This window comes from Drosophila albomicans, chromosome 3, assembly GCF_009650485.2.
Source record: "Drosophila albomicans strain 15112-1751.03 chromosome 3, ASM965048v2, whole genome shotgun sequence".
In the NCBI taxonomy this organism is placed as follows: domain Eukaryota; kingdom Metazoa; phylum Arthropoda; class Insecta; order Diptera; family Drosophilidae; genus Drosophila; species Drosophila albomicans.
The window spans coordinates 13833922-13861563 of record NC_047629.2 but is presented as its reverse complement, the minus strand read 5'-3'; the positions used below and the strand labels follow the sequence as shown (position 1 = coordinate 13861563).

General features: G+C 38.2%; 2 protein-coding genes across 4 annotated transcripts in view; both read left to right on the top strand.

Annotated features, from left to right (window-relative positions):
• Positions 1 to 6: 6 nt before the first annotated feature.
• Positions 7 to 3510, top strand: LOC117566917 (phosphatidylinositol 3-kinase catalytic subunit type 3). Its single transcript, XM_034246538.2, has 8 exons — positions 7 to 208; positions 268 to 889; positions 946 to 1041; positions 1099 to 1184; positions 1241 to 2124; positions 2184 to 2457; positions 2519 to 2880; positions 2944 to 3510. Exons 1-8 carry the CDS (start codon positions 138 to 140, stop codon positions 3387 to 3389), a joined length of 2841 nt encoding a protein of 946 aa, XP_034102429.1. The 5' UTR covers positions 7 to 137; the 3' UTR covers positions 3390 to 3510.
• Positions 3511 to 3741: 231 nt separating this feature from the next.
• The window catches only part of LOC117568554 (serine/threonine-protein kinase pakD), a 48594-nt gene continuing 24693 nt past the window's right edge, over positions 3742 to 27642 (top strand). The window contains exon 1 of one of the 3 annotated variants that reach the window (XM_034249274.2): positions 3742 to 3864. In XM_034249274.2, coding sequence (XP_034105165.1) covers positions 3850 to 3864 — 15 coding nt within the window. In that variant the 5' untranslated portion in view covers positions 3742 to 3849. Of the gene's footprint in view, positions 3865 to 6713; positions 7144 to 25781; positions 26228 to 27642 lie in introns of those variants that run through there. The other 2 variants (XM_034249276.2, XM_034249275.2) reach the window with 2 other exon arrangements.

The window sequence follows — 27642 nt, the reverse complement described above, 5'->3', positions numbered from 1 at the left end:
GGTTATATTAACATAATACCCATCATCGATAGGGCTATCGATATTTCACTGTCGATATTCGCACAGCTGTTGAACGGTGAAAAAATTCGTCACTAATCAGCTGATTCGTGTATTGTAAATATTTTTCAATTGATACAATGGATCAACCAGACGATCATTTTCGCTATATACACAGTTCCTCATTGCACGAACGTGTACAAATTAAAGTGTAAGTACAACAGACTAATCTATAGACTACAATTAATGTCAGCAATTAAAATATTACAGTGGCACGCTTGAGGGCAAGAAACGTCAACCAGACTATGAAAAACTGCTCGATGATCCCATATTGCGCTTTTCGGGTCTCTATTCGGAGGAGTATCCCTCGTTCCAGGTGCGACTACAGGTATACAACGACGGACGGCCATATTGCCTCCCCGTAAACAGTGCTTACAAGGCATTTGGTAAGCGTTGGAGCTGGAACGAATGGGTAACATTGCCGCTGCTATTCTCCGACTTGCCACGCAGTGCCATGCTGGTGCTGACTATACTTGACTGCTCGGGTGCTGGCCAAACGACAGTCATAGGCGGCACAGCAATCTCCATGTTCGGCAAGGATGGCATGTTCCGTCAGGGCATGTATGATCTACGTGTCTGGCTGGGCGTTGAGGGCGATGGCAGTTTTCCGAGCAAGACTCCGGGCAAGGGCAAGGAATCGTCGAAATCGCAGATGCAACGACTGGGCAAGTTGGCCAAGAAGCATCGCAATGGACAGGTGCAAAAGGTGGATTGGTTGGATCGTTTGACATTCCGTGAAATCGAGGTGATAAACGAACGCGAGAAACGTATGTCTGATTACATGTTTCTCATGATTGAGTTTCCCACCATCATGGTGGACGATATGTTCAGTGTAAGTAGAGTGATGTGACACCAGTAACTATATTAATCAGTTACTATGTTTTGTAGTATTCCGTTGTATACTTTGAGCCAGAGGTGGACAACAAATACAAATTGCCAGCGAAACCCAAATTGGTTTTGGTGCCCGACTCGGAGATTCAAATGGTAAGCAGAGATTTAATGAGTGATTTCCATTTAATTTTAAACGCTTTTCCACTGCAGGACAACCTGGTGGAGCGCAAACACCATCGTCTGGCACGTTCGGAGCGTTCTGGCATTTCGGATCGCGATGCCAAACCCACAGCTTTGTAAGTCGAAGTTAAAGATTTTGTTTTTGGACCAATTTAAATATTTGTTCTTTCAGGATACGCGATCAGTTGCATAACATTGTGTATCGCTGTCCGCCAACCTATTCGCTGAACAGCGATGAGCAGGATCTGGTGTGGAAGTTCCGTTTCTATCTGTCATCACATAAGAAGGCGCTCACCAAGTTTCTCAAGTGCATCAATTGGAATCTAAACGATGAGGTAACCCAAGCACTCTGGATGCTGGCCAACTGGGCGCCCATGGATGTGGAGGATGCGCTTGAGTTGCTCAGTCCAAGCTTCACACACGCCGAGGTGCGCAAATATGCCATCAGTCGTTTGGCCCAAGCACCCGACGAGGATCTCTTGCTCTATCTGCTGCAATTGGTGCAGGCGCTGAAATACGAGGACTTCCGCAACATTGTTCAATTGAACAAGCGCATCATACCCGAGCAGGAGCGAGATGTGGTCTGTTCGCTCGATGACAACGATTCGCTGCTGGGTGAGAGCACCATCTCTGATCTGAGCGGCACCAGCAGTGCGCTGCATGCCAGTGTGATACCCGCTAATCAACGTGCTGCCAGCGCCATAGCTGCCATCAAGGGCGACCACAAACCCACCATGGCCAGCAGTGTCAGTGCCCCAGCGATTAGATCGAGCACGCCAGGATTGCGTTCAGAGCGCTTGGACATGGCGGATGCCAGTGCTGGCTCCTTGGCCTCACAGTCGCAATCGCAGACACCAATGCTGGGCCAAGGTGTCGCGAACAATTTGTGCACATTCCTCATACAGCGCGCCTGCAAGAATGCGACGTTGGCCAACTATTTGTATTGGTATCTGTCCATTGAGGTGGAGGATGGGGAGACGGTGCGCAAACAGGATCAGCCGGCACATGACATGTACAAAATGGTGCTCAACATCTTCCTCAAGGTGCTGGAGAATGGTGAGTTAATAAGCGTTGATATAATGAAGTGTATAATTTACTCAATTCTTATTTTTCAGGTAACTTTCATTTGCGTGGCATTTTCTATAATCTGCGCAAACAGCAGCGTTTTATCGATGAGCTGGTGAAGCTGGTTAAAATGGTGGCCAAGGAGCCGGGCAATCGCAACAAGAAGACCGAAAAATTTCAAAAGCTGCTCTCCGAACAAGATTCGTTCAAGGTGAATTTTACCAACTTTGAACCGATTCCATTCCCCCTCGATCCTGAGGTCTACATCACCAAGATTGTGCCCTCTCGCACATCGCTCTTCAAGAGCGCTCTCATGCCAGCCAAGTAAGAAGTTGAATACCTTTAAATATCTGCATTGAATTAACTCTTTACTCTCCCATTGCAGACTCACATTTGTCACTTCGATTGCTCAGCACGAATATGTGGCCATTTTCAAGCATGGCGATGATTTGCGTCAGGATCAGCTCATTCTGCAAATGATTACGCTGATGGACAAGTTGCTGCGTCGCGAGAATCTTGATCTCAAGTTGACGCCATACAAAGTGTTGGCCACCAGTTCGAAGCATGGATTTCTGCAGTACATCGATTCCTGCACTGTGGCCGAGGTCTTGGCTCGCGAAGGCAGCATTTTGAACTTCTTTAGACGCCACAATCCTTGCGAGGGCGGTCCTTATGGCATCTCCTCTGAGGTGATGGACACCTACATTAAAAGCTGTGCCGGTTACTGCGTTATTACCTATTTGCTGGGTAAGTTCGATTATCTCGTTAAACTAGTAAACAATAATTGAAATGTTCATGCTTTTTTAACAGGTGTGGGAGACCGACACTTGGATAATCTGCTGCTGACCAGCAATGGCAAACTGTTCCACATTGATTTCGGCTTCATATTGGGTCGCGATCCCAAACCCATGCCACCGCCTATGAAACTGAGCAAGGAAATGGTCGAGGCAATGGGCGGTGTTAGTTCCGATCATCATCACGAGTTCCGCAAGCAATGCTATACGGCGTATTTGCATTTGCGTCGTCATGCCAATGTCATGCTCAATCTGTTCTCCTTGATGGTGGACGCCACAGTGCCCGATATTGCTCTTGAGCCGGACAAGGCGGTCAAGAAGGTGGAGGAGAATCTGCAGCTGGGCCTTACCGATGAGGAAGCTGTGCAGCATTTGCAGAGTTTGCTGGACATTTCCATTACTGCTGTGATGCCAGCGCTGGTCGAGCAGATTCATCGTTTCACACAATACTGGCGAAAGTAGATCCATAATTATCACACCCCTTAATTTAATATGTTTTAAAGTCGTATCTATGTTTTATGTGCAGTCTGCGCCTACATTGTAATGTATTATATAAATATATATTATATTATCTTAATTGCAATTTGAAGCATTTTTTAATATTCCTTATAACTGCGGCAGTTTTTTAGAATTTGAATTTGTTTTTCCGTTGGCTGTTGGTCACACTGCTGTAAACTTTAAAATTGTCCGATTTCGATAGCAATTTCCCCAATCAGCTGTTTGTCAAACGACCCTGTCTTATTGCGCGCTCAAATTTACAGCTGTTTTGAAACCATTGCGGGTCGCGTTGTTATTGTATTTATTTCTAGTGCTTGTAAGTTTTTGGTGTGTGCAAGAACATTTTGGATATTAACGACATAATTTCTGCAGTGTTTGGCGCACGAGAAAGTTCAATTACAGCAACGACAACACATTAAGACTAATGGCGAGCAGTGCGGTAAGATTGGATTGGACGCTTGTTTTGTGCCCAATGCATTTTCCTAGAAAATTTCTGTCTGCAAACTTTTGTGATTTCATAGTTCAATTTCTATGCGTGGTGTGGTTGCTTCGTTCGTTCGTACGTATTGCCAACTTTTTGTATCATGTGCGTGTGTGTAATTGTGGCTGTGTGTACTATACGTATGCCATTGCCTCTGCTTAGTTAGTGGCAGGTACTCAAATCAAAAGTTTTTGCTAAAAGTTAGCCGGGGCTACTAAAGTTTGAACGCAACCCGCCGCAGCCCGTAACGCAGCTGCAGATACCACAAATTTTGCTGCTCTGTGCTTCGCCCCCACAATCACATCAGAGCAGAGTCCAACAACTCCTGCCGAACTAAGTTAGACATTGCAAGTTTTGTCCCCTCTCTTTACTACACACAACTCGTCGCACGCTCTCTCGCTCGTGTCTGTTTGACTGCCTCTCTGCTTATCCCACTCTCTTAAAGCCGAAGAGAGCGCCAAGTGCAAATGCATTGGAGCAGCATGAGTCACAGATACAACGTAATGCTTTAGTGTGCATTTTGTTATTGTTGCGCTTGGTATGCAAGCATAACGCACACGTTTTGCCCCCCTCCTTGGTGACCAAGTGTTTGGCAGCCGGCTGTGCCTGCAGGCTACCTCACTCACTCTCACTCTCGCTCTTGCTCTTGCACTCCTTCTACACAGCAGCACGTGTTCATTTTCGTGCAAAAATTCGTAATCTGCGTACATGTGAATTTTTGGCTTTATGCGAGTGTGTGTTGTGTCTGGAAAAGCGCATACATATGAGTGATATTTACGTACGTGTGTATGTACATTACATATGTATGTTGTTTGATGACAGCAATTTATGACTACGTGCAATTTGTATAAGAGAAATTCTCACTATTTTGTTATGTCGTCAATTGATAAGACTATTTGCAGCGAGTCATAGGCTGAGATCATAGACATTTTATAATTAAAAGTTTTTTTAAGCGTATAAAAGATCGTTGCTGCTGCAGCAATTAATAGGCATCCTCTTGTGACGTCAGCAAACGGCAACTCCCACGTTTATCGGCAATCGATTATGGGCAACTAATAAGCGGCGATAACAAGCGATGAAGCAATCGACTTTAAATTTATATGGAAACCGATTGCACTTACTTATTTGTTCATACTGTAATTCAAAACTGAACTTATGACTTCCTATTTACTGAATTATGTTTGTATGTATGTAAATAATATGAGCTGGGCATGTAACACCATTTAGTTTGGTGCTACTCGCGAAATGAGTCGTTTCAAAATATGACGTTGTAAGCCAAACTTCTAAACGAAGGTTCGTTCCCATAGACGACAGCAGCGACGACGACAGCCAATCCAAAGTAAACGCTATGCAAATACACATGTATTAGTGTAGATCAAAGAGACGGGGGGTAATCAGTTTACGCTGACGTCGTTTGCTGCGCTGCTTCTTGCATGCCCATTCTCGGAGTCATGCACACACTCATGAGCGCACATAGTCACACTCATAGTCAATACTCGTGTTCAAATGCAGCGCAACAAGCACAGAACTCTACTTACATATGTATGTTTGTTTGTATGTATGTATTTATGTCAGTAGAATGCTTTGCTGCTGTTGTTGTATTTCATTAAACGATACTAACACGGGTGCTACTATTTCAGTTGCTTACTAAATAGTTAGTGCCAGATCGGGCTGACTAAGCGAACGATCCAACGAACAACGACTGTCGCGCCATATTAACCATATACACACACACACACACTTGCACTTCGTTTTGCATGTTTGTCCCAATGTCCAATGCGAGCCCCCAAACCGCTAGACGCTCCATTTGCCTGCGAAACACCCTGTGCTGCAATTCGGAAAACAGGGTGTGATGAACACTACTTTATGCTCGGCAAAACTTACCGCGCCTTGCACTAAAATTACCATTGCAGGGTAGCGTAACGTTGAGCTTTTGCTTAATTAGAGCGTTGTTATTTGTTAGTATGCTTCACGGATCCTCTACTGTATGAGTGAGATGCGCATGTGTTGGTGTATTAGTGTGTATTTGTTTGTTTGTGTGTGTGTGTGGCGCTGGCGTTCACAACGTGATAAAAACTTTAAACATTGAATTGTGATACTTCGTCACTTGGTTGTAAATTGAAATAAGACCCACATGCCGCCTTCGCCTTAGCGTCTTCTCTGCCCTGTCTTCCTCTGTCCCCTTCGTCCCCATTGCCCGCTGCATTGCAGCAACAGTTAAGCGCGAAATGAGAACTAAATAAAGCACAAAACAAACGAAAGCAGCGCGACAAAACAACACAACACAAAATACAAAAAGAAAAAAACACAAAATTCTATTGCAATTGTCAGCAAATTTTCATCAAATGCAAAAAACAAAACAAAAATACAAAAAAAAAAAGAAAAATAAAAAACAAACATAAAATAAAAAGAGCACTGCTGTCGCTTTTGTTTATGCACTTTGCTTAGCCAAGTTTTCGGTTGCTTTTTGATTTGCGATATGCAAGTGAATATTTATTATTTATGCATGCATGCAAGTGTGTGTGTGTGTGTGTGTGTGTGTAACTGTTGTGTGTCTGTGTGTGAATTGCCGCTCATTGCCCGATGATTCCGATTCCGGGACTGTGGCTCTCTTTCTCTTTCTTGCTCCCTTTCGCTCTGTTTAGCACTCGGAATCAGAATCTCTAGTTCGGTCTCGGCCTCCGTCTACGTCTACGTCCACGTCTCTCCGTCACCGTCTTCGTCTCCGTCACCGTCACCGTCTTCGTCTCTGTCTCGCTAATGGGCTCGGAGTCGGGGCCAAGTTGCCGCAGAGTCAGTGCAGTTTCGGCCGCCTCTGGTTAGGTTGTCCTAGCGCGCAATTTTCATTTAATCGCCTCAACTAAATACTTAGTCATTCTCACACACACACACAATCGCTTACTTTTTCTCACTCTTCGCACGTGTTTGCACTTTTATTTATTTGTTTTTATTGCTCTATTTTCCAAGCGGTCGCGTTGTTGTTGTTGTTGCTGTTGTCGTTGTGCTTGTTGCGGTTTTGTTCTGTTCTGTTGTGTTCATGTTCCGTTCTTATCTGTGACGCGTCTTGGTTTGGCTCTTGGCCATTTGGACTCACAAGTGTATGTGTGTGAGTGTGTGTGTGTACAACTATTAGTGGCATCAACAAATACAAAAAGGTTAACACTTTTCGCAAATATCCCCGGCAAATTGCTAATTTGTTAAGCAGAAAAGTTATTCACTTCACATTTTGTTTACATGGTGAGTTCTCGATAAGCAAAGTATACAAAGTATAGTATTAATTTTATATTGATATATAAGGTACAGGAAACGAACAAAAAAACTACAGGCGATAATGTTGTTATGTACTTTTGTTATCAGGAAATCATAATTATTTGGAATTGACTTTAAATAATAACTTGAAACTGCCTTTAAAAGTAAGCTTTTTTTTTTTTTTTTGAGAACTTTGAGGATAGACAAATATATTTGCCAAAATTGATATTATTTATTAGATTTAATACAAATGTTTAAAGTATAAATCCCGTAAAACTGAAATTCATAAACTAAGAAACTTACTCGAATGGAATCTTTTTTCATTTTCTTTTTTTTTTTAATATTTTTACATATTATGGGAAATGTATTTTTCTTTTACAATCTTTTCTTATTCTCTGTCCTTCACTCTTAAAAGTATGCTATGTTTTAAGAGGAATATTAGTCCTGAAAAAATACGTATTTCGTTAAATATTTTGCAAAGAGATCTAAGATTGTATTATAGAATCAAGCAATTTTTTTTGTTATTAAGAAATGAAAGAGATTAGTTTATTATTGTATTATATTATATTATTATATAACGTTAATATAACTACAACCCAAATAAATTGATAGTGTTAAAGACAATAACGGGAAATTCAAACATTGGATTATAGCAAGCAAATTGATCATTTGTTATTAAGAAATAAAAGAGATTAGCTTATTATTGTACTATATTATGTTATTAAATGTATATCTTTATTATAACTACAACCCAAATAAAATGATAGTGTTAAAGAAATAGAGTTTTAAAATTCAGCCCGACATCAGGTTATACTTGGAAATGTGTCTTAAAATTTTTGTCTTAACTAATTGCAAAATTTTAGTTATCCGTCAAATCAGAACATCGACAATGGCTTTATAATGGCAATAATACCGTTAAGTTAGCGTCAAGTTTTATGGGTCTTGAGTCACACACACGTTGTTATTGTTGTTGTTGTGCTCGTATTTGTCTCATTATCTGATAAACCAAACGCTGTCACACGGAGCTCTCTCGTCCGAAGGGGTTTGTTGACCCTTTGCGCTGCGAATGGCGTTGATAAAGATTTTTGCAAGACGCGTTCAAAGCGCGGCAAACAACTTACGCGAAGATCATGTCAATATAACCAGATTTTATGGTCGCAAACTACACAAGCGAACTAGCTATAGCTATATATATATACATATCTATGCTAGGAAAGGGGTTACCTCATAAGTAAAACGCACACGTAGCCAAATAAAAATGGTAGCAGAACTTAAACTATGCCGAATAATTCGTATGTTAAGCCCGAATGTTATGTTGTGGTCTCTTTTGGCCTCTTGAGTCAAGTCTTGTGTTCTCGACTATTTGGCAGTATTTTGCTGGACTTCAAGGCCAACGTAACCATCGGGTTAATTAACCCGCCATTGTTAATCCTCTAGCCAGCATATCAGCTAATATCCAACACTCCGAGTATACAACTGGTTCGCTATTGTCACAATCGTTTTTGGCCCATAATGAATTCAATTATTGTCACTTGACTGCGTTAAGTATGCGCAACGTTGTCGCCGCTCCGCTATGTGGCTCTTGCTCTTGCTCTTGCTGTTGCTGTGGCTGTGCTTCTCACACATGCATGTGTGTGTGTGTTTGTGCGTGTCGAGTACCTACTACAAAGTCCAAATTACCCAGCTGAACTTTCGTGCAAGAAAAATGTACAGCACAAATGGCTTATTAATTGACACGCTCGGAAGGTAATTTGTCGCTTTCTTAGCAATAAAATTAAACTGGATTTCCAAAAAACAATATGATCAGAATTTCTTACAAAGTACAAGAAACATATCTACTATGTTGTTCTTGAGAAAGAAATGTATAATATAGAATATTGAAAATAAGAAGCTTAAAATATGGGAGCTTAGAGTTCTAGTTACGGATGCTGAATCCTTCTATTCTATATTTCCCCAGGAAATACCATAAATGAAACTGTTTTGAAGGATCCGTAACTAGGACTCTAAGCAAGATATGGGAGCTTGGACTTCTAGTTACGGATCCTTCGAAACAGTTTCATTTCTTATATTTCATGTTAAATTCTTCTTATTTTGAATATTCTATATTACATATATCTGTGTAAAATAAAAAAAAATACAAGGATCTTTAAAAACAGTTTTTTTTATCGTATTCCCTGCTGATCGTTAAGATGTTTCTTTTGATAATATTATTGTATTATTTTTTCCGAAATATCATGTTTAATTATATAAGAAAACAAAAAATAATGAAGGAATACCTAGGAATACCATATTATGAATTGAACCATTCATTTACATTACAAATCACAAAACTGTAATCAAATTGAGTTAATATCGTGTGTAATAATGTCAACTTCTTAGAATATCAAATTTATAGTTAATTTAAATCCATAAAGTCAATTAGCAATATAAATGTTAATTAAAATTGAATTTGTCGTTTCTATAGAGTATTTAGTACTTTTTAATGTTTTTAACCTGATAAAAAAAAATAAAATATAATGGATTTTACTGAAAAAAATGGCATCTGGTTTTTATTTAATACATTTTTAAGATAAGTTCCTACAATTTCATATTTCATTGTTATGGTACGTTTTTTCTTGTTTTTTAATGTTGTTTTAGGGTTAATCCTAAAGTACTATTGGAATAATATTAAATGTGTTATTTAAATCTATAATTTATGCAGCTTCTTTTTGTTTATGGAAACAAACTTTCACAAGATTCAATCCTTACCATGTTCTGAGAATGTTTTTCCATAGTAAATAGTTTTTCTTAAAAAATCAGCCTTTCTACTCTCGAAGTCAATTAGGATTTAACTTCCGATTTATATATGTCTTAGCTTAATTAAAATGCCAACAAATTCGGCTGGGTTGTTATTGTCATCGTGGGTCTTTGGTATCTGCGAGATACATTTGTTGTTTGGCTCTACGTGCTTGGGTAAAGGCAAATGTTATGTGCGTCACTTGAAATAAAAATTGTAGCTCTCCCCAAAACTTGTTTTTGTGATACATATACGTATATATATAAATATATATTGGCTGTGTATAATTTCGGAGCAGTCACAGGCTTTGAGTTTCGCCTAATATACGATTTATATAGAGTCAATATAAAAATATATTTGTATGTAAGTTTGTGTGTTTGCTTTGCGCCTCCACACTTAGCTACGTGATTATATAGCCATTAAATAAAAATAAATAAACATTAAATAGAAAGACGTTATCGTCGTCTTTACACACACACACACACACACACATTCAACCCATTCACATTTAATCCACATTTATCGTGGAAGTTTTCAGTTTATAGTCGTACCAGCAATTTCAATTCGAATTCTCAATTCTAATTTATTAATTTAATTTAAGATAAGTAAATGCGAGCAGTAAATGTGTTTTGTATTTTTCTTTTTCTTTTTGTGTTTTGTTTCAGTTTGCTCCGCCTTAAGCGACATGGCGAATACTTTTTCTTTCTGCTTCTTCTTTATATTTGTTAAAATAACAACAACAACAACAAGAACAAGCTGAATACGAAGAACAGCAAAAACAATTGAAATCGTTTTTCTCGCTTGCTCGCATCGCGTTGCTTCTTTTGCAAGTTTCGTTCTGGGTGTGTTTGAGTGTGTGTGTATGAGTATTTGTGTGTGTGTGCTCTTATAAACATGTTTTCGCATTAATAATACATTTTTATTCGCTAATTTAAGCGTTGTTTACTTTAGAAACCAGTTAGCACATACGTTATATACATGCATACACACACACACACACACATACACAATGCCTAGTCTTTGGCTCCACCCAAGTCTGTCTGATAATTTGTTTAATGTATTTGTTGTTGTTGCTGCCGCCTTTTTGTGTGTTATTTTTTCATATATTTGTTAAACAAAAACCATTTTGATTCGCGCTTTTTAGCTTGCGGCAATGCTCTAACACCCTCATGCCACCCCATGACACCGTCTCTCTCTTCGTCTCCGTCACCCCCTTTGAATTCTTGAGTTCCCCCTTTCGTGTTTGTTGCCTACAGCTTAATCAGTGTCGCTCGCTGGGCCATAAATTGGGCATGGCTGCGCAGGGTTGTCAACTGCGCCCATTCACGCGCCCATTACGCCCAGCTAAGAATCGACCTTTTCGGTCCATTGTTGCTTGTCAACACCATAAATAAATGTTGCCTCCCCGTCCCCTCCCACATATCGCACAAATCCAGCTAATGATACTACGCACATTTACATACAATTTGTAGCAAAATTTTGTGGAAATGCCAAAAGCAGACGGTCCTTTTTTCCCCATTGCTCTCAACTTTGATCTGCCCAGTTAGTTTTAAAATCTCGATAAGCATTTGCATTGGACCATGAGATATGTGTATGTATTATTTTTACCCTCTTTTAAACATGTCAGTGTTATCGATATTTTTGTGGAATTGTTATTGAAGTAAATTTCACGAAACAATCATATATCAAAATTGACTGGCAACTGGTAATTAAAGCTCTCTAGGGTCAATGGAAATTTATTTACGATTAGAATTAACATTTTTTTAGAATTTGTGTTCTCCCTTTTTTTTTTAGTATTATTCGCAATTTTTGTTTGTTTTGTAAGTTGAGTTTTGATTTTTCACCCATCTCATAGATAAGAACTGTTTAATACAGAAATAACATTTGTGTTTTCATATTTAGAATATGATTCATTATATTTTTTAGAACTTCCACTCATCGATAACATAAATGTTTTCAATTCAAATTAGGTTCATAGGGAATCTTAAACTTTTACCACGTACAGAAAAACTAAACAAATCTAACGGGGTTTTTGCTTGTTTCCTATTTCTATGTTCCATTTTACAAAAAAAAAGTGCCAAAAAGGAAAATATAAAAAATCCGTTATTTAGTTTTTTGACCGTCTCACTGCTATTTCAAAGTTCACAGATATATAAAGTTTAAGTTCTTAACTTGCTTATAGACTTGAAACACTGTGTATATTTGATACATACATATGTATGTACATGTCATACATATTAAGGTTCCAAAATTTAAGCGCTGTTCAATAATTTGAGCACGCTCGAATTTAGATTTAAAACTATTTTTATATGCAAAGCCATTTACCAATTTTGTAATTTAATTCTATATAAAATTTATTTGCATATAAAAGTACTGGACTTTGCTTTAAAATTTAGAGTTCACATGTAGTTTAAATGAATGGAAAATTCATAAATGCTTTAGCGACGAATTCATTGATATTTATGCGCCCTTTTCATTAACGATTGGTGAAGCAAGTTTTTTTTTTTTTTTTTTTGTAATAAACAAAAAATCTCCTAGATATTAATGTATCATATTCATTGATTGTCTTATTGTTTTTTTTTTCTGTTTTTTGATTTCGTGTTTTTGGTTTTGAGTGCTGAAATTGAACACGCTGCCCCAGATGGGGCAAAGTGAGGCAAGGCAAAAAGTATTAATACGCGCATAAAAATGGAGCACATTGAAGAGCCATTGAAATGTGACAATTTGTTGCTGTTTCAAGTGCGCTTCAAGTCGTTGAACGGTCTTTTTTTTATACTCTTTTTTTTTGAGCAATCGCAGCGGGTCTCAGCAAGCACATTATACCAATCAATCCGATCCGATCTGCAGGCAGTCAAATAGTCAGTCGAGCAATCAGGCAGCAGCTGCCCTTTCGTCAAATAAACAATTGCCATTAGCAAATGTATAGCCAAGAGTGGAGTGAGAGAGAGAGAGGAGATGCGCTGTGAGCAGACGACACTTGAGCGCATGTAATCAAATCATAAATTTATAAATGAATATCTATGTATACTTGTGAACTATACACATCCAATGCTTACACATATATTTTTGTGTATGCTATTCTATTAATTTCCATTAGAGTTCGGTCGCAATGACGAGTTATCTAAACACAATGCGACGCCTCAATTTGGTTCAAGTATCTTTTGCGGTTGGTTGCATCAACTGTACTTTGCTGCCCCCCTCTCGCTTACCACCACTCTGTACGCTCTGAATTTGTTGAGCAGACAAAAACCCGATTGTGTTTTATTCGTAGACAATATACAAGTTTTCTTCCAGTCCCGTCATGTGTAGACACAAGATGCGAAAAGACTTTCTCACTTCGTTTTGCCGTATATGCGGAACTGATTATCTACAAGACTCGTCGAGTATAAATTCTTGCCAAAGGGAAATTTAAATTTCCCTCGGCTGCGCTGGCGGAATTTGTACTCGACGTTTCTTGTAGAAAATATGCGGTGCAGCTCTTGCCGAAAATCTGTGCTTAGATTCTAGTGCGTAGTTCGGAATATGCAAAATAAAAATACGCTCAAAAATATATGCAGTAAATAAAATGTTTATTGTACTTCAAATTAAATGTATTTAAACTAAAACAATGAGTACTTAAAATTATATATTATCTAAACAGTTTTACTTATAACTAAATAAACTAATAGCTAAAAGAAAAAACTAATTTATTTCGCCGTTTTCTATATTCTTCGCCATGGACAATGCATTGTAGTTTCTATTTTTGTCATCCAACATAGCTCTTTCGTGGTCCTTAAAACTGTAAATATAAATACAAATATATTTCTTAATTTAAATCAGATTAGAATAGAAGTTTAAAAGTATTAACAACTTACCTCTTATTGTTTTATAAAAGACGCGCAGGAAAAAATCAACTTTCTTGTTCAGCACTCACAAAACAAATGACGCATGATACACAAAATTGCACATGTTCGAGAAAAGTAGGCGTTAGGGAAATTACGCGTTGCGCTAAGAGGGCGCGTACACCAGACTCAATGCAAGAAGCATTCTACAAGACGAGTCATCTAACGATCTGCAGAAAATTCTTGCACATGTTCGAGAAAAGTAGGCGTTAGGGAAATTACGCGTTGCGCTAAGAGGGCGCGTACACCAGACTCAATGCAAGAAGCATTCTACAAGACGATTCATCTAACGATCTACAGAAAATTCTTGCAGTCTCCGTCTTGGCATGACACGAAACACAATTGGGAAGTATCACACAGACACACACACACACACAGTTACAGTTACAAATAAATAGAATCAGTTCAACTCCTTTTCATAGCGATTTCATCAAACAAACTATATTATAAGGCATTAGAGATGGGATCGTGATGCAATTAATTATTTTCAATCTGGCAATTTTAAAACATAAATTAGCTTTAAACAGTGTTCAAAATTGCAAATAACTGCAATTACAGCAATTATCGATAATTAGCAGCGTGGTTCAAATCGTAAGTTCAATCGTACTAATTGCGAACGATTCGATTGAACTAGAGTTCAGCTAAGTCGTGCTCTTGCTCGTTAACATCGTGTCACTGGCTCATCACTAGTGACAAGTATTTGCATCCCTTTTGCGCTGCTTTTTGTGTTCGCTGTGTAAGTAAATGTGTTGGTATTGGTGAAAATGCCAACAACTGTCGTCATTGTTATTGTTGTTGCTCGTCTTGTATTGCTGTTGTTGTTGTTGTTGTTGTAATAATCCGAACTGAAAAAGTAGACGCATATTTTAAGAAATCATTTCTTGATTACGACGTTTGAAAACAATTTGTCTTTGCTCTCTCGCTTCACTTCTTCGATTCTCTTGCCGCACTTCAATGGCACTTAATATGTAAATGTACATAAACATTCATACATACATACATACACACACACACACACAAATAAACATGCTTATATTAGTAGCTTTGTGTAAGTATGTGTGTACATAGAGCCTCAAAGCTGCCTGACTTGTTGAGCAGTTATTTTATTCCATTATTCTTGCGCCCATTTTGATTTCAGTTTGTTGTTCTCATTCTCATTGTTGTTGCTGCCGTTTTTGGTGCTTTTCCATTGGCTTTTATAAAATCAAGCTAAAATTACTGTCGTCACAAATGAATCTCGTTTGAGAGTGAGACCAATGAATGGTCTCACAGTAAACTTTAATGAAGCTGCCTTTCTCTGTCTCTCTCAATCGCACACACTGTGTTTGTGTTTGGTTAGTGCAAAAGCAATAGTAAAAGCTCTTTGCTGATTTTTTTTTTGTTTTGTATCGCATCTTAGGCAGTTTGAGGCTCAAATGTATGAATGAATGGCAAAGGCAAGGACACGCAGTCAAAACATCATCATCGACACCGACACATGCCACATGTGGCACACAACAGCAGTGGCAGTCGACCGACACCTGTTGAGGGGCACACACGCAACGCACATGCACAGACACGCACACATCGACACGCGTCGTCACTGCTGCTGCTGCTGCCGTCGCCTGCAAAAGGACAACAGCCGCAGTCGGCGTTGCGCGAGCAGCGACAGCGACCGAAACAGAGAATGCGAGAGAGGTAGGATAGAGAGAGTGAAGCAAGGCCAAACACAAAACACATGCTGCTGTCAAGGTGAGAAGGTGAGAAGAGAGCGACGCTGTTAGGCAGGCATTCGGCAGGCAGAGAAGCCTTGCTGTTGTTGATTTTGTTGTTGTTCTGTTTCTGGTTGCTCTCTTGCTGTTCACACACACACACACACACAATCACATACAGCACACATTTGGCAACATGTGCACAGCTCGAGGTCGACAACAGGACAACGATGCTGTCATAGGTCAGGACAATGAACAAGAACTGAAAGAGGACAGAGAGAGAGAGAGAGAGAGAGAGAGAGAGGAAGCTAAATGCCACTAAATATGCAACATAATGGAGTGGCAGGCAGTGAGGCAGGGTGAGGCTTAGGTGTTGTGGCTTGTCACAACAACATTGCCCTACTGCCGATGCGCATGATGATGACGATGACGATGACGATGATGATAAGAGCAACAGCAAAACAGCAACACAGCAATACAGCATCGACAGCAATAACAACAACAAACACAACGCAATGTTGGCCTCAACAGTTGGCAACGCCGTCTGTGGCTGCACTGGTGACACATGTTGAACGAGGAACAAACAAGCAAGCGTTGCATAAACGAAGTGTATGCAGAGGAAGTTATAAAGCAGCTAGTTTACAGCCTACTTACATTGAAGGGTAGAGGAAGCTTCAAGCTCTTTGACTTTTAGATGGGCTAAGGAAATAAAAATACTTGAGGTAGTTTTGGTTAGTTTCTCAATTTTTAACTATAAAAAAGGAGAACAAAGAAAGATATCTGACTTTCATTTAAAATAATTTAGTTTTCCATATATTTCAAATTTAATTTGAATGCGCCAAACGTCAGAGCTTTATAAACTGTATTTCACCTTTACGTTTCGAATTCAAAATTTTCAATTACTATGCAAAAAATGACACATATTTTTAAGATTTTTGGTTTTTATGTACAACAAGTTTGTTTTCCTTTTTACCCTATATGTATATTAAAAATTTAGTTAGCTAATAATTTGTAAAGCTTTATAACTTTTGAATGGAATCGTTCGATTTATAGCGATTCAAGATAATCTCTACATAAATAAAACACTTTGCATTCGGTTTACTTTCTAAATTTGTAATAACATTCAAAAAATTAACTTAATATAGATTCCTTTTTAAATATTTTTAGTTACTTTTTGGCAGTCTTAGCAAATTGTAGTTATATACATCATAGATTAATTTTTTAAAAAATTCAAGGGTCTTTTTAGATCCCGATTTTATCAATGATTCAATCCCTTAACTAGCAATTGTTCTGGCTTATCGTAAAAGTCTTGAAAATACTTTGAAACTGTCACCGTTGAGATTTCGTGGGACTTCCGCCTGAGGTAATTTTTCATGGAGACACTGACAGACTGACAAACATATCAAATGACATTCGTAATCAAAATGCCGATAGCTAAATTGAAAGAACACTAGCAAATCATTGAAAAATCTTGAGAACATCGCAACACGCAAAATAATTTTCACTAAAACCAAATCGTTGACTACCTGAAGAAGTTTCAGCTGGGTAACGTCGTAGATATTTTTGCGTCTTGTGCAAACAATGCCTAGGAACACGTTATCCCTTTTTTATATTTAATGGTTTTCTTCATTTCAAAAAGGGCGCATATAATAACAGCGGCTAATGCGAATGTCGAATAGAATAGAAGTAAAACGAAGGATGAGGAGGAGGAGAAGAGAATTCCGAAATTGGTTTTCATTGCTTGCTAGCAATCCTAGGATTCATCCTAGGCTAAACACGCAGCCTAAACAAATGGCACACACAATTTGAAAAAGAAAAACTAAATTCCTTTTGTATCTGTAAAATGTAACTACAACTGCAGCTGCATGCATATGTGTGTTTTATCTATGTTTAGAAGCTGCTTCTTGGTTTTCCTTTTTGGGCAAATGCACACAACACACACACACAGCTGTGCACCGTTGAATGAAAAATGCAAAACTCTGCGAACTCATCTTTTGTCTGGCTGTCTAGTTGTCATCGTCGTCCTTTGCGGATTACTTTAGTTTCAGCTACACATTTCTGTCACGCCAACAGATCGAATTTCACCAGAGGATTGGCAAAAAAAATATAAACTCAACATAATAAAACGAAACAGGTGCTGAACTTGAGAAATTGTACGATTCCAGGGTTTTGGTGAACCACCCTCGATGTCTGACTATTCAAAAGTTGGACAACTAATAAAGCAACCCCCTGGGAAGTGTTTAACTTTCAAGTGCGGCGTTCTAAGGGCTGTAATAAGAATTAGTCCTCATTAGATCAACAATAATTAGTTCAAATTTATATTTACTTTTGAAAAAAAAAAGACATTTATAAATTATATTGAAAATATTTAAAATACATACCTATGTTAAATAAATGCATATAAAAAATTTTAACATATTTATTTGATTTTCAATATATTTGGTATTATGCAAACCAATCTTTTATATTGATCAAATACTCTATCAATGATAAGATCGAATTTATTTTTCCGGGAAAATTCATTTATAAAGTATATACAAAACAAGTTGAATATGAATATCTTAAAAAAGAAATATAAATTCTTTCTCTTTTATATAATATAAATATTCTACTCTTCCATACGAATTGAACATTTTTATAATTATGTATAAAATACTATATTTTTAAATATAGTAAAAATAACTATAACAAAATATAGAAATTTTCTGTCACTAATAAAAATTAAAAATAAATTTAGAAAAATAAAAATAAATTTTTTATAAGAGGACAAATTTTTATGGAATTAAAATATTTTTTTTCATACTCGATCTCCTATAGATAAATCCAAGCAACTGAAAAGATGTTATAATAGCAGGGCTTATTGGAAAACAATTATTTCTGTTAATTTAATATGAATTATACAATTTATTTATTTTTTAAACAGACAGATTGTAAATAAAGGAAGAGAGTTTTTTGAATAATACTACTCCTTGAGCAACCCTTGCGATCTGAAGCAAATTAAAATGTCTCTTGAACTAAAACGGAATTCACTTTTTGACTGCACAAAAGTTTTGCATTGTGTTCAACGAGTTGCAAGGGAAGAAAAGGGTAGACTGAGAGAGTACTCTACTCACTACTCTCTATTCTTTACTGTTGTACTACGAATGTATTGGCAGCGCCTAGGTTCAAGTTATGAAAGGCGTCATAGAATATGTCAAGTCAAATATGTGCGCTATCCGTATCTAGATTAACGGCAACTGTGCGAGTACTGTACAATATTTGAAATTCAAATCGCAAACTGTTGAAAGCAGAGCAACGTATTTAAATATCCCCCTTTTGTGCCTTTGACAACGTCGACGACGACGAAGCTGATTGAGCGATTTCAAAATCGCACAGCCGCTCTAAAGTTAGGCAAAAGTATTTACATTTTAGAAAAACGCTCGAAAGATACTTTTAGTGGCAGAGATACGGGAAGAGGACGCAGGCAGTGGTGGCACGGTGGCAGGGTGGAGTCGAGGCTGGTCTTTAGATGTTTACCCTGAGATATGGAATACGTAACGTCAACTGCGACGCGACTCGAAGCGAAGCGAAGCCGACCCGCTAAAGGGGGAACTTTTGCTGCTGGCATTGCTGCTGAGGGATAGCCAAAGCAATAATCATAATATACAGATACAGATACATTTACAGATACAGATACATTTGAATTGTGTGTTTGTGTGTGTGTGTGTGTGCAGCTCTCTCGCTTCTGCCTTTAACAATGAGGCGGCAGCAGCGGCAAAAATAATATTAATGAGCAAGTTTTTGATTACGCAGCCATTAGCCGAACTCTCAGTTTGAATTTGAATTCAAAAATTTCGGTGAAAACGTCTGCACAAAAGGGGCAGGGGAAGGGCCAGGGGGCCAAGGGCCAGAGCCCTTTTGTCTGTGTGTCGCGTATTGTTTTATAGATGCGATTCGCTTTTATTGTCTACATTTTGATTCTTTTGCGCATTTTGTGGCAATATGGCAATGGAAAGAAACTTCGTGCAGCGTTCGCACACGCTTTTCACTCCATTTTCCATTTTTCATTTCCCGTTTTCCTCCTCAACTTGCTCGCTGCTATAGTTGGACTTATCAATACGTTAAGTCATATTTAGATGCTGTCCTAAAGCGCACCCTCGACCTGTTTGCTGTGGGCTCGGGGGTTGGTCCAGGCTTCAGTTTTCCATCATAATCATAAGAACGTCGCATTACAGTCCTGGACAAAAAGGAAGTGCAAATCACTTTTACAGAAAAATGGGCGTTATATACATGCCAAAAGGAAATCATCATATTGCCAGATTATGTCGTTACGCACGAATTCGTTTCTTATGTACTTCGGAAGGATAGAATTACCAAGAATTAAAAAAAAAAACGAGAAGATATTTTCCATTTTCAAATTGAATTAAATGTGGGAGCTAAAAATATTTCGTGGTTCGTTCTTGTTTCAGTAGAAATATATTTTAATAAATTGTCATTCAGTTGAAGAATATTATTATTTTTATATACTACATATTTATAATTTGTTTATATAAAGATCAATTAAAAATAAATGGCTTTACTTTTATCTTATTAGAATCATTTCTTATTTTCAGGAAAATAATTTTAGTATATACTATGTACAGTTTATTATTATAGTATATATACAGCTTATACAGTATATTATAATAGTATATTTAGTACATGTACAATATATATTTTGTTTTTTATATAGTTATATTATATTGCATTATTTCTTATTAACAAACAAATAATGAAAACACTTTGAACATTATTTCTTCACAGATGTTTCAGCTAACACGCTGATTAGTCAGCTCAATTCAATTTAGACGAATTTGTCGTTTATCTTGACTGAACTAAATTCTTAGGAATCGGCGAGTACTTAGATGATCTCAATTGCTGTTGACATGTGTCGATGATGTCATAGTCTCAGCTACTTCCCTCTCATTTAAATATATTTTATTTCAGTTTCTGCTCGATCCACAGCAATATCTTTTATTTTGTTTTTTTTTTCGTTTTTGTTTTACTTTTTTTCACACACACTCTTGGTTTTTTTGTGAATTCTAAACTGTACCTATTTTGTGGCAGTAAATCCATCTACCCTGCGGAATCGCTACGCTATTTGTATGTGACTTTCGAATGTTGTCCTATTCTTTGCTATGATAATTAATTTTCCAGCTTCGATATCAGTTTTATCTGTAAAAATTCTATACATGTTCGTAAGCTGCACCCCTAAAAAAAAGAGCAATAAGCGAACAATGAAAGATTTTTAAATGGAATTTCGTATTTAATCCTCACTATGTCGTACCTTTCACACACACATGCACACGCACACACATACAAATGTAGTGTATAGTGTATAGTCAAAGATATGTATGCTCTTAACTAACCCGGCCTAAGACTGTAAGAACTGCTGTTGTTGTAATTCATCACCTACAAATCAATCATTTTGACGAACCTAGTCGTTGGGCACTAAAAAGATTGGAGATGAAAAGAATAGAGAGAAAAGAAGGACAGAGCAGAGCAGAGAGAAGCATGCGTATAAAATGTAAAAAGCAATGCACACACAATAGATCAACGCTATCAAAGAACAGGGTCCGGCTCTGGCTTCGGCTCTTAGCCGCAATGCTGACCTTTTAACATAAGACCAACACCGAGATGGAAGCCTGTCTGAACTAATTGTCCGCCTGTCTTGCGAGTTTCGTCTCGTTTCTCGTCAGTCTTTGCGCATGCGCATGAAAAATGTTTTCATTTCATAGATAGATAGACCTATACCTATAGATTGATATTTGTATACCTCGATCTCTCTCTGTGTATGCGTGTGTGTGTGTCTTGCATTGGCACTTAATTTGTTGTTCTTGTCTGCGGCGTTGGTGTGAGATTACGCATTTTCCATATGGTCGGACACAGCACTAAGTTGCTCTATACCCTGTACAAAATGCACATCGGCAATGATGAGATTTTCGAAAATTTTGCAGTTCGCTAAGCCATAATATTCTTGAGCGCAACAAAAGCTTTATTTAACATATAATCTAACTTTTTGAAAATTTTAAATTAATATTCGAATATTATAGATCTTAGCTTGGTTATTTAAAATAAACAATTTAATTTTGTTATTTTAAAGTACTGAAATCATTTTTGATGATTATTGTTTTTAATTTCATTTTATTTCTTACCTCATTACAAATTCTTTTTCATCGATAATAAATAAAAACAAATTTTCAATATTTTTCTATAAAATTAAATTAATTTTAAAATTATTTTATTATTAAATGTTTACCTCATTATTATATTTTTCCAACAATATCCAATAAAACTTAACTTAACTCTCTTATTTGATCGATGATACATCATTTTATGACTTTCATTTTGATATATTATAATAGTAAACTTTACCGAAAGCTTACTATTCCTGTAAATATTAATGTTATAAAATTTGCTTATTGTCTAAATGACAGAAAATAAAAAAATTCATATAAATTAAATTAGTGACGACTCCTTTATTATTTTTTTAATAGCTTATTTACTTTCTTAAATAACTAAATCTTTTAGTTGACTACAGTTGTGGGACTACAGGGTGCTCCTTAGTCTATCATACTTTTGACTTATTTGCTAACATATCTCGTACTCTCTTCTTCGCACTCGTTTTTACGAACTCGCCTGTAGATCCTTTAGAATTCGAGAGCTGCCTTGTCTTGTCGTGTCTTGGCTTAGTTTACAATGCACTTTTGATTAGGCAGCAAAATGTCGATGTCGATGACGATGGAGGTGGCCCAGGTCCGAACTACGCCTTGGACTTGGAGTTGGTCGTGGGTACGTGATTGGTATTATTCATCACTTGTCCTGTGGCTATCTGCACAGTGCTTATCAGAATTTGTTTAGGCTCTTTTCTACACGTTCACGTTTTCGTTTCCCGCCGATGTTTAATTTAAATTTTAAGTATGTCTTTCAGGTAGTTCAGGGATCGATAGAGGTTGCTAGGTTGTTATCTAAAACAGGTAGAATCTATTTTAATGGGAATTCATTTATTTAGTTGTTTTGACTGCTGCTGCAGCAGCGGCAGAAGCAACGATGGATGGCAGGAAGTGGAAGCAATACGTGTTCAGTCTGCCAACAATTATGAGCATTTTATAATTGAATTTATGACCATTTTGCTAGGACTCCATAGAAATTATGAATGCAGAAAATATTTTGCAGGACTTCCAGGACAGCAATGGAAATGGAAACGGCAACAGCAGCCAACAGCAGTCAGCAAACAGCAAACGATTTTTAGGGCCAACACCCAAAAAACTTTGGATTCCTTACAATGCAGTCGATAAGTATGGCATAAGTACAATTCATTCGGCAAACATACTTACAAGCCATGCCTGCTAAGAGAGTGAGAGAGAGGGGGATGGCAGAAATACGAGTGCCACTCAAGACTGTCCCCCCCTTCCTCACTTTCCAGTCAGTTTGTAATTTCCATTCCCTCCCATTTGAACTCCATTCTAGCAAGACAAACTCGAGAGTTGGTGGACCCAGTTCTCCTCTCGTCTCCTCTTCTCCTCCCACACACACACACCATCAAACAACAATTGTCGGTCCCAGCTTTCGGGTCGGACTTGGGCTGGGGCTGAGCGCACAGCTGTTCAAGAGAAAATAGTCATTGTAATAAGAAAATTTTGATTTCATTTTTAGTATTTGTATAAAATTTAATAACGCCGCACAAGATGGCTGACTGACTGCCTTCTTCTTGTTGCCTCTGCTCACGTTGTTGTTGCTGCTGCTGCTGACAAAGTTGAGCAGCAGCAGCAGCGATGCCAGCGCAGACTGCGCTGCCACGACTGCCGTTGGCGTTGACGTTGCTGCCATTGGCAAAGCGCTTTGCCGCGAGGGGTGCAAGCAGTGGGCAACTAAAACGCTTAAAACACACAATCTCGTTTGGGTTCGGTCGGGATTTCGGGGTTACGCTTAAACTCTAAGTACATTTTAACTTAACTGCCTTTTTTTGTTTTCAATGTGTGTGTGTGTGTGCTAGTTGCGACGACGACGTCGACCGAAGGCAGCGACAGCGACTGCGGCAGCATGGAGAATTGTATAAGGCAAGAAGGCAAGCCAAAAGGATGATGATGATGAGGACGATGATTGAGGGCCGAGTATAAGCTTGAGAATGAGTTTGAGTTTGAGTATGAAAAGGGAATGGGGCGGCAGGGGGATAAGCGCACTTTCTGGTGGAAAGGGTGGCAACGACAGCGACTCCTGCTCTTGCCTCCTGCTCTTCCTGCTGCTTCTGTTGGTGGTAGTTTGAGATTTCTAACTGTGTGCGCAGCACAATTATAAATTTTTGGAATTGTTGTAATTTAGTTTTGTTTGTTTGCCTGTTTGTTATGCTAGTATGTAGTAGTAGTACTTCTGTCTGTATGTGTATGCGTGTGTGTGTGTGTGTGAGTAAGCTATATACAAGTGAAGAGCGCCGTCTGGTGGCTGTTGGGCGAAAAACTTGCCCTGGCTGCGGCTGCTGATTATTACGATAAAGCATAATGATTACATTTTTAGTAGCTCTCGTTATGCGTAGTGGCAGCGCGCAATCGAGAGCGAGACGGGTAGCTAGTGCAATCGAAATGTGTTGGAGTGAGAGAGCATGAGTTGTAATTGTTGTTCAGCTCAAAGCAGCAGTTGAACTTTGTCGTTGTTGTTCTCGTTGTTGTTGTTGTTGCTTTGAGCTAAGGAGGGTTGCTGTTTTGGTGATAGACTAAGAGGGTCGGGGAGAGGAGTGGTGTTAGGGAGCTAACGGCATTGGCTTGCACTTGATTAATTGCGATTTATGCGCTGCGCTGCGGCTTAAATGCGATATATGCTAGACTCTTGTGTAATTATGGATTGTAGAGCTGAAGCTATATAACGGTTCCTGAGTTTATGAGGGTTACTCAACATGCATTTGCCAATTGAAATGTGAGTTAAAAAAGGACATTTTGTAGCAGCGAATTATGCTTTAAAGGATACGTCAGCATCTGTATAATGAAACTAAGTGCTAACGCTATTCAAGGGGTGTTGATAAAGCCCGCACTTAAAACGCTTAAACTTATGCTACGCACACACACACAAACACACATGCATCATCTACTTAGGGGCAGCTGTGATTTTGAAAATCTATTCCCACAAGTAAATAATGTAAAACGAGATCAGCACGAAAATTCTTTGCGTTTCAAGAGCAACAAACAGAGACAAACGTCATAGCCGCGCCATAAATGCAGAAATTGTTTGCATATTTCTCTTCTGTAGTATGTGGGGGCGACAGCTTTTGCTGTCGGTGCAATGCTTACGTTGTTGCTGTTACTCGTACATTCACACGTGGATACATACGCACATACACATGTACAATTTTTGCCTTTTTGTTTTGCTTGGCTCATTTGGCAAGCAATACAAGCACGCTCTTTCATATATACTCACAGACGCCTGTGAGAGCGCAACAATCCAAACACACACACACGCAGATAAGCGGCCAAGTGCGAGAGCGAAAGAGAGCTAAAGAGCCAATTGTTGGCAACGACCCAAGCGACGGGAGTGCAAAAAGTACGTGGAAAATGTCCAAGCCAAACAATTGCCGCTATTGTTATTACTTTTGGCCCACATTCAAAACGGCCAAGAGCGAGTTCAGAGCGTGCAAAGAGCACCTTCGCATTTGCGAAAAAATGTTCTCTTCGTGGTTGCTCTGAGTTCCCTTCAGAGATGAGCATTAACCACGCACGACGCACCTTTCGATATTTCTGATGTGGGACACACATATAACATGACATGTTTCAAAACACTAAATCTAGATTGTACATCAGATTAACGACGATAAAAAGCGCAACGATCATCTCTCATTACAAAATTAGTTATTTTGCCTGTACAAAAAGTTTGCCAACAGATGCATAGGGTAAAAATCACGAGACACGCTCTCAGCACTATTTCCATGCTCCGTTTCCTTTGCTGCTGCTATTGCTGCTACGTATGCTTGTTGTTCCAGAGAACGAGAACTTCGGGTATAGCACGTCGCGTCGTCGTCGGCGTCGGCTTTGTTCGTGCTCTTTGCTTCGGTTGCGACGTCGTCGTCGTCGTTGTTGTCGTTCGCCGTCTTCGGCAAACGCTTGTGTGAATGTGTTTGTGTGCGTTTGTAATTGATTTTATTAGTTTTTGGTTTTTGTTGTGTGTTTGCTGCTGTCGACGCTGGCGTTGACGTTGCTGCTGCCGTCGCTGTCGCAGTCGCAGCTGGCAGCGTTGATGAATTTTAAAAAATTTTGAATTGCCCGCCCTTTAGTCATTGACTAAACGTGCAGCAGTGCGAACACGAACGCGCGCAGCGTCATTCCGGCTTCGGCTTTACACTTCTGCTCAACTACTCTAATAAAAAAATTATTATAAGTTCAGATAATAATAAAAATACACTTTCCTATTACGCTCTCGATATATATCGTCAAATGTAATTAGTACACAACACTCTTGATATCACACTTATTATTATTCGGCACGCGCGAAAACGGACAGACAATTTGAAACAGTGCTTAAAATACACAAAAAATAATAAAATAAACGAGAAATCAAATTGAATTTGCAAACTTGCAATCACAGTTACAACGTGCAAACATTTGAAATATGTGCTAAAAAGTGAAGAAGTTATACAAAAATAAAAAGAGTCTATAAACAATTTGCAAATTCAAATATACTTGCTGGGATTACAACCGTGGATTAAACAAGCTGCCAAAATGGTAAATACCAAAAAACAAACTAGAATTATCCAATAGGGAATTACACACACAAGTACTTTACTTACTTACTTATATCATCTACATATTGTGTGACGACCGACGTCTGTCTAACATGGCTAAGAGGGGCTAACTAGAATTTGTGATTCAGCGTCGCTAATTTCTATTTTATTGACAAAAATGTTTTCGAGCACACGCGGGGCGCTCCTTAGTCTTAGTCATTAAACCAAAGTGTTAACTGAACAAGCCAAACTATATATGTATTACTTTCTGTCTCTGAGTATGTGTGTGTGTGTGTGTGAGTGAGTGTGGTGTTTATAGTGGTGCTATATTATAAACAATTTTATGGCGCAGTCGCACGCATTCAACGCCATGGCGTACATATAAATCGTTTTAATCTCTTGCATATTAATTTTTATTATTGGCATCTTATAATTTCCGGCGATTTTGATTAAGCCACTGCCATAGATGGAGCTGTGATTTAACTTATTTCGCATACTACTTACTATTATCATCATCATCAAACATGTACAGATTCTCAATATATATAAATTAAGTGCAAGTGACGTCCAAAGAACTTCCGCTCACAGTGTCACAAAATCAATTTGACATTTCAATCTACATGGATACATATGTATATATATCCATCGATATATTGATGGCATAGATTTTACAGCTGCTTTAGCATTTAGTTTATGCATATCTTTTAAATGCACATAACATCTAAAGAAGAATTTTTCTTCGATTCTTTATAAATCTCTCTGCGCCAATTGCATATCTTTCAATAGATATGTGTGTATGTGTGTGTGTGTGTGTGTTGGACAAATATTCGCAATTTTAGCTCAATAGAAATATTAGATAGAAATATATTTGGCACATTGGGAACACACGAAGAGGCAGCCAAAATAAAAACTCATTTGAAATTATTATGATTATGATGTTGTTATAATTAGAGAACAACGTAAAGAGCCAACAGAACCAAAGAAACAACTGAAAAACGATTCATAATTATTCAAAAATTGACTTTAAACAGCCGCCACAGCGGCGCAGCGCAATGTGAATATGAATATGAATATGAATATAAATGGGAATGCGAATGGGAATGGGATTGGGGGGATAGAATCGGAATCGGAATCAGAATCGTTATAGAAATCACAGCCAGTTGCTGTGGTTGTGGTCCCCATGGCAGATCTCTCACAAATATCTTTAGCCATAAAGATTTTAGTTATGGTTTAGGCAACATCATCTGCTTGCCATCTATAAATAGTCCCTCTGTAAGTGTGTGAGTGTGTGTTGTACCCTCCCTACAACAACACACTAACAACTATAGCACCGAATTACACTTAAAGTGCTTAATCACAGGCAGCCAAAAAAGACGCAACAGCGCAACGTTTTACACAAATCATAATTCTCTGTAC

What these genes read in the sequence shown, in the direction of transcription:
- LOC117566917 (XM_034246538.2), top strand. Translation starts at nt 138, where the DNA reads ATGGATCAACCAGACGATCATTTTCGCTATATACACAGTTCCTCATTG. An exon ending in GAACGTGTACAAATTAAAGT is followed by an intron (nt 209 to 267) that starts GTAAGTACAACA and finishes AAAATATTACAG; the next exon opens with TGGCACGCTTGAGGGCAAGA. An exon ending in CCGACTCGGAGATTCAAATG is followed by an intron (nt 1,042 to 1,098) that starts GTAAGCAGAGAT and finishes TTTCCACTGCAG; the next exon opens with GACAACCTGGTGGAGCGCAA.